Source organism: Bufo bufo, chromosome 6 (assembly GCF_905171765.1).
Source record: "Bufo bufo chromosome 6, aBufBuf1.1, whole genome shotgun sequence".
Lineage (NCBI taxonomy): Eukaryota > Metazoa > Chordata > Amphibia > Anura > Bufonidae > Bufo > Bufo bufo.
This window is the reverse complement of record NC_053394.1, coordinates 402,174,429-402,187,253: the sequence shown is the minus strand read 5'-3', so window position 1 is coordinate 402,187,253 and position 12,825 is coordinate 402,174,429. Positions and strand designations below refer to the sequence as shown.

At 45.9% G+C, this 12,825-nt stretch overlaps 1 protein-coding gene across 1 annotated transcript in view; it reads right to left on the bottom strand.

The window, feature by feature from the left end:
- The window catches only part of LOC121005775 (zinc finger protein OZF-like), a 28,447-nt gene extending 16,770 nt beyond the window's left edge, over window positions 1-11,677 (bottom strand). The window contains exons 1-2 of the mRNA XM_040438541.1: window positions 11,365-11,677; window positions 10,414-10,518 (exon numbers count right to left, since the gene is read on the bottom strand). Of these exons, the coding sequence (XP_040294475.1) occupies window positions 10,414-10,518; window positions 11,365-11,677 (418 nt within the window). The remainder of the gene's footprint in view (window positions 1-10,413; window positions 10,519-11,364) is intronic.
- Window positions 11,678-12,825: the final 1,148 nt, after the last annotated feature.

The window sequence follows — 12,825 nt, the reverse complement described above, 5'->3', positions numbered from 1 at the left end:
TAAAAATTTTAATGACCGCCTTTCCTCAAAATTGAAATAAATATAGATACATAATAATAATAACCATAATCATCTTTATTTATGTAGCACCAACAAAAACACTTGTAACATAAAAAATAAAATAAAAATTATCCCACAGCGTAACAGAAAAAATATCAAAATGGTTCATTCACCCGATTCTTCTGAAAAGAATTGAATAAATAGTGAAAAAGTCCTACACATCACACAATTATATTGAAAAAAGCACTGATTGCCCCTCAAAAAATTTGCCAACACATAGCTCCATAGATGTAAAAATATAAAAGTATGGGGGTCAGATTATGGCAAATATATATATTTTTTTTTCAAATTTATGGTTTTTTTTTTCAATATTAAAACACAAGTAAAACTATACAAATGTGGTATCGTTGTAACTGTACTGACTCTGAGAATAAATGTAATAGGTCGTAAAATAGGTAAACGCCGTAAAAACAAACCCTATTATACTGTGGCGGCATTGAATTTTTTTGCCAGTTCCACACGGGAGTAGGGAAATTCAGAAATGGAAAAATCACCAAGGGCTGAAAGCTATGCACATCTTCAGGGCAATTTTTTTTAAAAATAATTCCATATACTCATTTTGGACTACAAATCATTTTTTTAATTAGTCTTTATTAAACATGTTCTGGCTCTTAGCTACAAGAGTTAAAAATCAGTCTGTTTGTGAGCTGCGACTTTGTGTTTTCTTTTTGAATCCTGTCAGCTAATGGCTCATGTGTACCTCTCAACTGACCTCAAACAGTAATTATTGGGCAATTCTTATCAAACTAATAAGAACGTGGCTTAAATAAGTGTTTATGAGGTCAGGTGGTAAGAGATAACTACACACGAGCAGTCAGCTGACAGGATTCAAAGAAAAACACAAAGTCACAGATCGCAAAGACTGCTTTTTTATTTATTTTTTCACTCTTGTATCTCAGAAACACCAGAACATTTTTATTAATGACCAATTGAAAAAATTATTTGCCCAAAAAGAGTAATATGCAATAAATAAAAAAAATGCCCCAGAAGGTGTCCATAGCCTTTAAAGGCAGTGCTGGAAGCATTGGGGACCCTGGCGGGTGTGTGGTCAGATTAACAACATGTGAGTGCTGTACACACGACACATTTGTCTATAGTTAATACATACGTTTCAAGTGTTGGGGACATTATTTCTGATGTCTGGTTGAACGATTGTCTTTTACAGTTGATATTTTTTTCTGATTCATTGTATTTTAACGCACACAAGTCAGATTAGGGCCAAATCTGTCATTGGAGCCAACTGCATTATTCACAAAGTAAATTCTCAATAGCATTGTCTTGAGTGTGCTTTGTAGAAAGGGATTTTGTACATTTAAGTCCGCCTCTTCGTCAGTTCTCTAAAATCCAAACAGTTCCATACATTAGGGCAAAATAAAATGTCTGGAATGCGGAAGCAGGGCTCCAAACGAAAGACAACCCAGGCCTTTTCCTCAAAAAGTCAGATTGTGGCTAGTACCAGCCTTAGCCATTCAGGCAATAGTAGAAATAGTACTAGTAGTTGGCCAAAGTTCCCCCTGGCTCCCGAAAAGCGCAACATTATCACGGAGGAGAAAGAGGATGAGATTGTGGACTGGATGGCTCACTCCTCCTCTCAATCACAGCAGGATGACATGCCTTCTGGGTCTGAGACCATGCCTTGGAGCCAGTGGTCACAGTGGTCTTCCTGCTCCTCCTCCTTCCATCCCCAGAGAAGCCCATCAGTGACGTCCTCTGTATCCACTGCCTCATCCTAGTGGGACGCCTTCTTTTTTTTTTTCCTTAAGAGGCCACCAAATCCCACTGCACACTCTGGCAGATAGTCAAGAGAGTCTCCCTGTGGACTTTTTAGTCTTTAGATTGCCCAGAGGTGGAGGTTCGTGGGGATCCCATGCGTAGCTGTATTGGTGGTAGTAGTTAGTAGTAATAGTGGCACCGGTAGCCAGGGTGGTGGAGGTAGGGACAATGGTAGCTACAGTGGCAGTGGCGTCACATTCAGAGCGGGAAATCTGGATGGGGGCTAAGGAGCTCAGAGTGAGCAATCACAGTCTGGAGTGACAGGGAGGTTGAGGACTCCGATGATGATTGTTTGTTAGACAGGACCTAGGAGCTGGGTCCGGGTGGTGAGGAGGAGCTCACATCAGAGGCGAAGGGCGGTGGCAGCAATAAAAGGGAAGAGGAGAAGTAAGGTCAGAAGCTCCAGGGCCAGATCAGCTTTGGGAACGGGGGAGGCCACAAGTAACGTGGGGGCATCAGGGCTGAAGGGTGAAAGGGCTAAAGCAAGCTCGGCCACCTCTGGGCAGAGTGGGCAAACATGTGCCCCCTGAGAGTTTTTTTCACTCTGCCAGAAGACAGCAGCACTGCCCTGTGCAAGCTCTGCAAGTAGAAAATCAGCTATAGCCAAAAAGACACAACTACGCACCACATCTCTATGGAATCACATGAAGCAGCATCACCACATCGCACTGGCAAACCAAGGTGGCCGCCAGCGACTGCAAAAAGACTTTGCTGATCCTAGTCTCCTTTGCACCGGCAGTACTAGTTCTTTCACATCCAGGTCATTACTTTGTGCTTTTCCAGCTCATACTCCTACTCCTGCGGACGTGTAACAAAAATCTCTGAAGTTTTCTTCATGAATATTTGTGGGCGTCAACAAAGACTGCCTTTCTCCTCCCCCTGCTCTCCCTGAATAAAAGTGCTGCCCTGACTGCAGTCTGACTGCTGGGATACTCATGTTGCATGAGTGGAACTACAAACCCCAGCAGTACCGTGCAGTACAATGACATGGCTGATACATACAGGATCTTCCCACTACCTGTTCTTGTGCAATGCTCTGCAGGCACTTCTTCTCCATAAGAGTACAGAGGAGAGAACTCATCCAGTCAGCTCTGTGTTGTGCAGGAATGAGGAGGGAAGATGTGCACAGCCTTTGATTCTTCCGTGTCTGGTCACTTGGGAGAAGAGGATGTCCTGCAGCTGCTCAGCATCTGAGGCAGAGCCTCCAACCCAGAGTCTGTGCTGCTGATGGTAAAAAGGGTTAAACTGTGCTAAAGAATCCAGTGGGAGGAGAGCAGACAGCAGCTCCAAACAGCATTGCCTACAGTGACCTTCTGTGCACAGAGGCAGACCTGCTTCCTCATGCAGCCCATGGTTGTCATCAGAGCAGGGAGAGAAGCTGACATCACCGGTCATTTGACACTCAGCTAACTAGGAGAACAGGGCCACTGCAGATCAAGTAAGTGAATTGAAAAACTTTACATTTGCTTAGTTAGAAACATACAAAGAACAAAAAAATAACTTGGACAATCCCTTTAAAAAAGTTCACTGGCCTGCGCACAGTGCTAGCAAAGTCAAGAAAGCTGTCCAAACATTTCAGCCATTTCTACGCGGCAAGGAACGCTCTCCTGGACTTGCAGTGTCAGAACTGTCTGCCGTTACACCGCATGATCTGCGATAGGCCAACTCGCTGGAATTCGACATTGCACATGCTAGAGTGACTCTTATGAGCAGTGGAAAGCAGTGAATGACTGTCATGCACCAGCCAGAAACAGCAAAGTTAGTGAGAGCACTTGTCATTTCGAGATCCGGCAGTGGCAGCTCGTCCGAGATCCCTGTTCGGTGCTAAAGCCCTTGGAAGAGGCCACAAAATTTGTCAGCAAGGACAGCTGCAGCCTGAATAACCTCAATCCCCTTACAACAGAGGAAGAAGTTCAGCTAGCGCATCTTGCTGCCTGCCCTGTTGCTGCTGGGGACCTCGGAGGAGAAGGTCCAAAAGGGGGAGGATGAGGAGCTTCCGCTAAAGGAAGGGGAGAAGGAGGATGGCCAGGAAGAGGTGGAGGAGGAAGAGGGAGTGTTGGAGGAGCATGACAAGGACGATAAAACCGGTCACAACACAATTGTCACAATGGGGGGCAGAAATGGAAAGAACTGGCTCCTCGGACACCCTGGTCAGGATGGCGAGCTGTATGCTTGCTTGCTTACACAGTGACAGGCATATCGAGCACATGAAGCAGACTGACAATTTCTGGATAGCCATGCTATCAGTCTAAAATGGGGGAGTGTTTTACTCCTGAGGAAATGGAGGAGAAATTATATTTCTACCAGGAAACACTGTATACCATGCTTTTGGATTTTGTGGACTGGTGTCAGCGGAACCAGCTCCAGATCCACGCGGGCAAAACCAAGGAGCTGGTGGTGGATTTCCGCAGACACAGGCCCTCTGCTTTGGTTCCGGTGAACATACAGGGATCAGACATTGAGGTGGTGGACTCTTATAAGTACCTGGGTGTTCACCTGAACAACAAACTGGACTGGAGCCATAATACTGATGCTCTTTTCAAAAAGGGTCAGAGCAGACTATCTGTTGAGGAGACGGAGGTCCTTTGGAGTGCAGGAGAAGCTCCTAAAGACCTTCTTTGACTCAATGGTGGCATCAGCCATATTCTATGGTGTGGTTTCTTGGGGGGGGGGGGGCAGCTTATCTGTGGCTGAGAGACAAAGATTAGATAAGCTCATTAAGAAGGCCAGCTCTGTCCTAGGTTGTCCCCTTGATCCAGTGCAGGAGGTGGGTGACAGAAAACTCTAGCAAAATTAACATCACTGTTAGACAATGTCTCCCACCCCATGCACAAAGCTGTTGTGGAGCTGGAGATCTCCTTCAGTGACAGACTGCTGCATCCTAGGTGCACGAAGGAACGTTATCGTAGGTCCTTCCTCCCAGCAGCGGTTAGGATTTATAACCACTGTTCCCAACAAACCCAATCTTTTAAGTCAATTCTGTGTTATGTTTTTCTTGTAGAAGTAAGACACTCTCACTTCTGACAATTAGCACTGAGTGCATTCTGGCCCCGATAACCAACAACCAATTCTTTCTTCTGACCATTAGCCCTGCATGCATTCTGACCCATTAAAGGCATAATTTTGGGACACTTGGTCCCTCAGTAAGTGACTTTTTTTTTCAAATAACACCATGTGTGTTTAAACTCCATCTGCCTTCGATAAGGGGCAATTTTTGGAAGGAATAGGAAAAAGCTTAAAACATGCCACAGGATTGTGTGTTTTTAAACACTCCACTTTTTAATGCCGTCATACATACCTTTACCCAAAGCTATGTGTGTCAGTGTCACTCTGACATGATTTGTTAATGCTGTCATTGCGTCCAAGAACTCAGGAAGCGCGGAGTTAAAATTGAAAAAAGTCAGAAAAAAAATTAACAAATAGAGATAGGATCTTTTCCTAAAAATTCAGAGCCTTAGAAGACTGGAAGGAGTTATATACCAATTTCCAAGGTAATTGGAGCCATTTTGGAACCGAACCGGGTCTCTTACCACCCGGGTCTATTCGCTCACCTATAGAGATTACACTCAAAGGCAGACTGGAATTGTATGGTGAATGGTGTGGCACAGTTGGATGGGTGATCTGATGACAACAATAAGGTGTAGAAGTTCCAGGATTAGAGCACAGAGTCCGCTGATAAGTCTCTTGACTACAGAACATTCAGATAAAGTTAACCAAAATTAACAAAATCTTTGCAGGGTTTGTGGAGTATTTTGAAGCTCAGGGTGACAGGAACCTAGAACTTGCCACTGGGGAAAAGAAGTACAAGCCCAAGGTGATGTCCTTACATTCACATGTGCTTTGAAGAGTTCAACTCCTCTAGATAGACAGTGAAGTGAAGTGGAGACGTAGCCCTTAAAAAGGGTTGTGCGAGAATGGGGGAGTTTTGGGCAACCACCTCCCCCCACTTGACTAGACCTCTAAAGGGAAACTTACTTACCTGTTTCCTTGTGATGAATCCATCGCAGTCCAGGAGAAGGAGTGAGGAGCTATAGTGTGGAAACAGATAAGTAGACTTCCCTTTATAGGTCTAGCTAAGTGGAGGGTTAGCCAACCCCCCCCCCCCTCCATCTTTCACAACCCTCTGACAACTCCCAGCCTAGGACAAAGCTGTGTGACCTAATTGCATAGTGTCCTCCACAACTGCAGCAGAAGGAGTACTGAAGGTTGGAGCCAGACAAGGGTGCTGTCAAGTGTGTAACTTCTCTTAGGACCTTTCCCAAAATATGTAGGTTGACTTTGATGGCTAATATCAGTTTTTTGAGGACTGAAAAAAAGATTACAACCCACCAATTTATTCTCGTCATGGGCTAACTTGAAAACTTTGAAATAGACGTATGCAGCTTGATGGCATAATGACTAACTGTGAAAGCTCCCTGCTTCAGGTGTAGCAGAACTAATGCAGAAGATTACATATGTCCAGGTTCCTCAAAAACCTTTATGAAATGTAGGCAGGAAGGAGGTCAGAGAAAACAATCTGTACATTTTGCTCCCATAAAGGTGATGCCCAGGCAAGAGCTTCGCTGGCAAGTAAGGCAACATGAAGGCCACCTTGGCCTGGTCAGAGCAGAGTTGCTGAGGACAGTCTTCAAAATGTCTGGTACACTGCTTGATGAATCTATGACAGGCATTGAGGTCCTTGTCAAGCCATAGGAGTTGGGAGGAAACGTGGAAGGTCAGCTGAACCACCAAAGTAGCATTTAAAGTTGTTTCAGACAGTTGCAAGCAATCCAGTTGAATACAGATTTCCCAGATTCAGTTCCAGGTCCAGTTAAATACAGATTCACCAGATTCCTGCTAACAGGAGCCCTTCTCAGCCACTTGACTGGACAGTGCACAAATGACGTCAAGCAGAGGAGTAGACATTTTGGCACTTTTTGGATTTTATGGCCTGGTGATACGGTTATGGCCATGCCCTGGAAATGTGGCTTATCTTAACCTGTTTGATGCTGCCTAGACTGGAGTGTAGAGCCTAAAGGCCCCCATACACATTAGTGACTTGTCAGTCAAACCCGTGGATTCCAATATGTATGAGGAGCTCCGAACTCTTCCCCCAACAGATGATGTCGGAGAAGAGAAGGATCCGGCAAAATGAATACTCTCACCCAATAATTTTGTTCTTCTGGTAGATAAAGATTTATGAAGGTAAATGTGTATGGAGAAGTTGTTAGGGAGGTGGATGTGCATGCTCAGCTTAAAGGATGAACTCGTCTTCAACCATTGGCCCCTCATTTGGAGGTATTGTATGGACTTTGTTGCAGGATGACAATCAGGTCACGTCTCCAGGATACTTATGGACTAGCAGCAGCAGAATAGTCATTAATGGTGTCAAAGGCTGTCACCAGTAAAATGACAGGTGATATAGAAGCATGGCCAAGAACAAAGCTGAGGTCACAATCAGAATAGTAGCAATGCACAGGATCAAGAACCGGGAAAGCGACTGCTCTTACCAATGCATGGCAGGACGATAACAGGTCACTATGGTGTGGCAACTAGAGAAGCAGTGAAGGCCTTCATTGGATTAGCAACTGGAAATGGCTGCTAGAAAAAGCCGCAGCTGCGCCCTGGAATCGGAGCGAAGTGCATAACAAACCGCAGTAGAATATTATACTAAGAGAACTCATACGTGGTTGTGGTGGCAATCCTTCCGAAATGGTCAATTAATGAGACATTTAAACTCCTTATCCTATCAACAGATCCAAATCTTTTCCCTGTGTCTGTGCATTTTCCATACCAGAAGAAACATGGGAAGACTTTTATTATTAAAGGGAACCTGTCACCTCCAAAACCGACATAATTACCTTACAGTAGCCCCCAGTGTGTTCCTAATCATGTTTTTCATTCCTCCACTGGTTGTTGTATACTTTATAAAAACGCTGTTTAAATCTGTGTTTTCGCTATCCTCAGAGTCGGCTTGAAGTCAAGGGGCAGCGGCCTCCTTGCTTCAAGTCAAGCTAAGCCCTCCCCTCACCTGTCCTCCCTTCACTCTGACATCCTGCTGTGTGGCTGGGATCATGCAAGTCTCGCGCATGCACGGTGCGCTCCTTGTCACTGCACGATCCAGTCTCCGTCTCCCACACTCAGCCAGCCCCTTTCCTCTCTCTGCGCATGGAAAAGCCTGGCCCACTGTGAAGGGAGGACGGGTAAGGGGCGGGCTTAGCTTGACTTGAAGCAAGGAGGTCGCTGCCCCATTGACTTCAAGCTGACTCTTAAGATAGCGAAAACACTGATTAAAACAGCGTTTTTCTAAAGTATACAACAACCAGTGGAGGAATGAAAAACATGATTAGGAACACACTGGGGGCTACTGTAAGGTAATGATGTCGGTTTAAAATGTGTTTTGGAGGTGAGAGGTTCCCTTTAAGGATTCTCTCTGTATACCCACCTTCTAAAAGCCGGAATTAGACTTACCGGTAATTCATTTTCTACGAATCCACCATGACGGCCCAGAGAGATTGACCCCTGACCTCTGTAGGGTCTTCTGAGAAAGATGCTTCAGGGAACTCGAGTCCAAGGGTTCATAAGGCGGACCTGTGAGTCCCCTAAGGACAGTGTTTAAGTCCCAGGTAGGCACCTTTGATTTGAGAGATGGTCTTAGTCTGGCTGCAGACCTCAGGAATCTTTGGATCCATCTATGGCTGGCTAATTCAGAATCAAAATAGGCACCAAGCGCTGAGACCTGGACTCTAAGGGTAAAAGGACTTAACCCTGACTCTAGTCCTTTTTGCAGGAAGTCCAGGATCCTCTGTATATTTGGTTTAGTCTGGTCTGGGGCTCCGTCACCTGACCAGGTGCAAAATCTTTTCCAGATTTTAAAATAAATGGAGTTAGTCACCTTTCTGCTGGCCTTCAAGGTAGATATAACACCCTCTGAGAGACCTCTGCGTCTTAGAAGGTCGGACTCAGGATCCAAGCCGAGAGGTTGAAGATTTCCGGATGAGGTTGGAGAACCAGCCCCTGGATCAGGATATCCTTCCTCCTTGGGAGAATAAATGCTTCCTATGGGGAGAGGTTAAAATCGAGAACCAGCTCCTTTTGGGCCAGTACGGGGTGACCAGGATTACTCTGGCCCTGTCCCTGATGATTTTTTGGAGAACCCTTGAGATTAACGGGAACGGAGGGAAGGCATATGCAAGATCCCAGTTCCAGTGCAGGGAGAAGGCGTCGATCGCTAGGGGCCTGTCCCTCTGGTTTACGGAGCAAAAGGTTGATACCTTTGCGTTTTTCCTTGTAGAGAATAGATCTACCAGTGGGAGGCCCCATCTCTGGACAATTAGATTGAAGATGTCGATGTTTAGAGACCATTCTCCCTGGTCTATGGTAGTCCTGCTGAGGAAGTCTGCCGCGCTGTTTAGGCTTCCTTTTAAATGAATTGCAGATATTGACTTTACATTTTTCCCCCCCCCCCCAAAAGGAAGATTTTTCTGGACAGACCTTCTAGTTTTTGAGACCGTGTGCCCCCCTGATGCTTGAGGTAGGACACGGTCGTTACATTGTCTGAATAGACCCTTATATGTTGGTTCCTTAGTTTTGGAGCGGCTGCTCGTATTGTCTCCCAAACTGCCCTGAGCTCCCTGTAGTTTGAGGACTGAGCTGCAATTTTCGGAGGCCAGTCTCCCTGGTAGAGGTCGGAGTATATTTTTGAGCCCCACCCTTTTACGCTGGCATCGGTCTGAACATGCACTGCTGGGGTTTTGAGCCAGACCATGCCCTTCTTTAGATTGTTTGAAGCCACCACCGGACTGAAGATTTTATGTGGCCCGGGATCAGGATTTTCCTGTCCAAAGAGGACAAATGTTTGTCCCATTTTCTTAGAAGCCAGGACTGAAGGGCCCTGTAATGGGCCTGGCACCAGGGGACTGCTACCATGCAGGCTGTCATCTGACCTAAAAGGCTCATCGTTTCTCTGAACGAGAAGGAGGGACGTCCTAGGAAGGCCCTGATTGATGATTGAAGGTTCTGGATTCTTTCTGCTGGAAGGAAGGTTATTTGTTTTAACGAATACAACAAAACCCCTAGGAATTTTACCTTGGTATCTGGAACTAGGGATGACTTTTTTAGGTTTATCACCCAACCTAGAGCTGTCAGAATGGAACAGAAGATCTCTCGATCTGCTATAGACTGATCCACCGTGTTTGAAATCAGTAGAAAGTCGTCTAGGTAAGGAACGACAGTCACCCCCTGAAACCTCAGGGAGGCGACTATCTCTACCACCAGCTTTGTGAAAATCTTTGGGGCTAAGGCCAGCCCGAAGGGGAGAGCCACGAACTGGAAATGGTGAACGGACCCTCTGTGATCCCTTACTGCAAAACGCAGGAGCCTCTGAGACTGGGTGTGAATAGGAACATGATAATATGCGTCCTTCAGGTCGATTGTACAGAGGGACGCGTCTTTTTGAATTAAAGAAATGGTAGAATTTAGGGATTCCATCTTGAACCTTTTGTAAATTACTAATTTGTTTAGCCTCTTGAGGTTTATAATCATGCGGAAGGAACCCCCCGGCTTCTTAATCATGCGGAAGGAACCCCCCGGCTTCTTTACTAAGAAAAGGTTGGAGTAGAATCCCTGCCCCCGTTGAAGCTCGGGAACAGGAATCACTACTCCTAAGTCCAGGAGATTCTGGACCTCCTTCCAAATCTGGCTGTGCTGAAAAGGAGAAGAGTGGTGAGAAATCAGAAATACATTCGGGGGGGGAGATAACTCTATCCTGTAGCCGTTCTTGATAAGATTTTGCGCCCAGGGGCTGGGAGAAGTCTGCTGCCACTGAGCAAAAAATTGGTATAGTCTTCCCCCTATCCTGGCGTCGCAGTTTCTCACCGCCCTTGTTCTGGGGATTAAGGAGGTACCCTCTACCCCTCCCCCCTTTTGGGTAACTCCAACGTCCGGATTTACCTTTACCATGAAAGGAGCTATTTTGGGAATATGGACTACGAAAGGAGGGCTTCTTTTTAGGGGTTTTATCCTCAGGGAACCCTCTCTTTTTATCAGTAGCCTTCTCGAGAATCTTGTCCAATACAGGACCGAACACGTATTCACCCGAGAAGGCTATAGAACACAACTTCATCTTGGAAGAGATGTCTCCTGACCAAGATTTCATCCAAAGTGCCCTCCTGAGAATCTAATTGTCTCTGCAGAGGCGTCCGCTAGGAACCCCGTGGCGGATTTTAACAAGGGAATAGAGTCTAGTATCTGTTCCCTGCACGTCTTGTTAATTAGATGATTTTCTAATTCATTCAGCCACAGGTACATACACCTGGCGACTGAAGTAGCGGCTATGTTGGTCTTAACACTAAACATAGCTGCCTCCCAGGATTTGTTTAATAAACTGTCTGCCTTCCTTTCCATGGTGTCCCCCAACCAGTGTGCCTCCAGCTGTTGTAAAACTACAACTCCCAGCATGCCCGCCCAGCCAAAGGCTGTCCGGGCATGCTGGGAGTTGTAGTTTTGCAACAGCTGGAGGCACACTGGTTGGGAAACACTGCCTTAACTGACAGGAGTCCTCGAATGGTAGCGAGGTTTTCTTATTAACTTTGGCCACCTGGTCGTCAATTCTGGGGACTTCGTCAAAAATCTTAGAGTCTGACGGGTCAAATACAAGGCGGTTCCTGAATTCCTTGGAAATTCCTAGTTTCTTTTCTGGATGGGCCCATTCATCCATCACCATCTCCTTAATGTTTTCATTTATGGGGAATACACGGGAGCGTCTGACCTTCAATCCCCCAAACATCTCTTCCGGAACTGTATGGGGTCGCTGGATGTCCTCCACCCCCATTGTATCCCTGACCGCCTTTAAAAGGTCACTCATCTCGCTAGGAGTGAAGAAGAATTTTTTTGAGTCCTCGACGATCTCACCCTCAGATAGGGGGTACTCGTCGTCCTCTTTTTTGGAGGATGAGGCATCGCCCTCCAAATCCTCGGAGTCCTCAATGTCCACCCAAAGTAGCTGAACTATTAAAGGGTTTTTCTGAGGCTTAATTACTGATGACCTACCCTCTGGATAGATCATCACTATCTGATCGGTAGGGGTCCAACACCTGAGATGGACTCTGATCAGTGCAGCGGCCTTCTCACAGCTTTTGCTAGACTGAATGGCGACATTTTCATTGGTCAAACGACCTAGGGGCTGTTGAGCAATATAAAAGTGAATGGGGCTGAGATGCAATGCCAAGAACAGCCTCTATACAATGAATGGCGCTGTTCTTGGTGAACATGGAGAAGGCCTTCTCAAACAGCTGATCGGTGGGGGTCCTGGGTGTAAGACCCCAACCGATAAGATACTGATGACTGAAATAGAAATATTATCTGTTGTAGAAATATTAATATTCAAAATCCGCTCTCCAATGTCTTTGTGTAAGGAGAGGTAAAAAATCTCAACCGCAGTCAGCCAAAGGTGTTCTCATCTCAAGTTCTGCTGAGCCTATGCCCCCCCCCCTGCTCAGTCTGCTCACTTTTATTTACTAACAAAAGGTGTAAAAGGGGCTGGCCCAAGACAAGGATACAGGAAGTGATGACATAGGAAGACAAGACACCATCATTTAGAATAACCTAGCTAGCTAACAAACACATGTATACTATAACCTACCATTATCACTGGAGCTAATTTTATCCAGCCTTGCTCAGTGATCAATGCCAGATAAAGTTACTATGATCCTTATGCATGTTTATTTACAGGACAACGTCATTATCTCCAGCGGCTGATCAGGCGCACTAGAGACAACAAACGCACGTTCCTTTCGTTATATTGTTCTCTTAACAAATGCATCGACGCCAAGCCAATAAATCCGCGTCTTGCACGGGGGCCCTAGCCGGCGTCCATACAGCAGCCAACAAAACACTGCTCTGCTGAACACATCAGTCTCTCCTGGCCCACAGCCCAGTGCTTAGCACATGGACCATTCCCCGACGGAGACCTCTGCGCCCAGCAGCTGTGACAGGACACACGGGAAGATATCC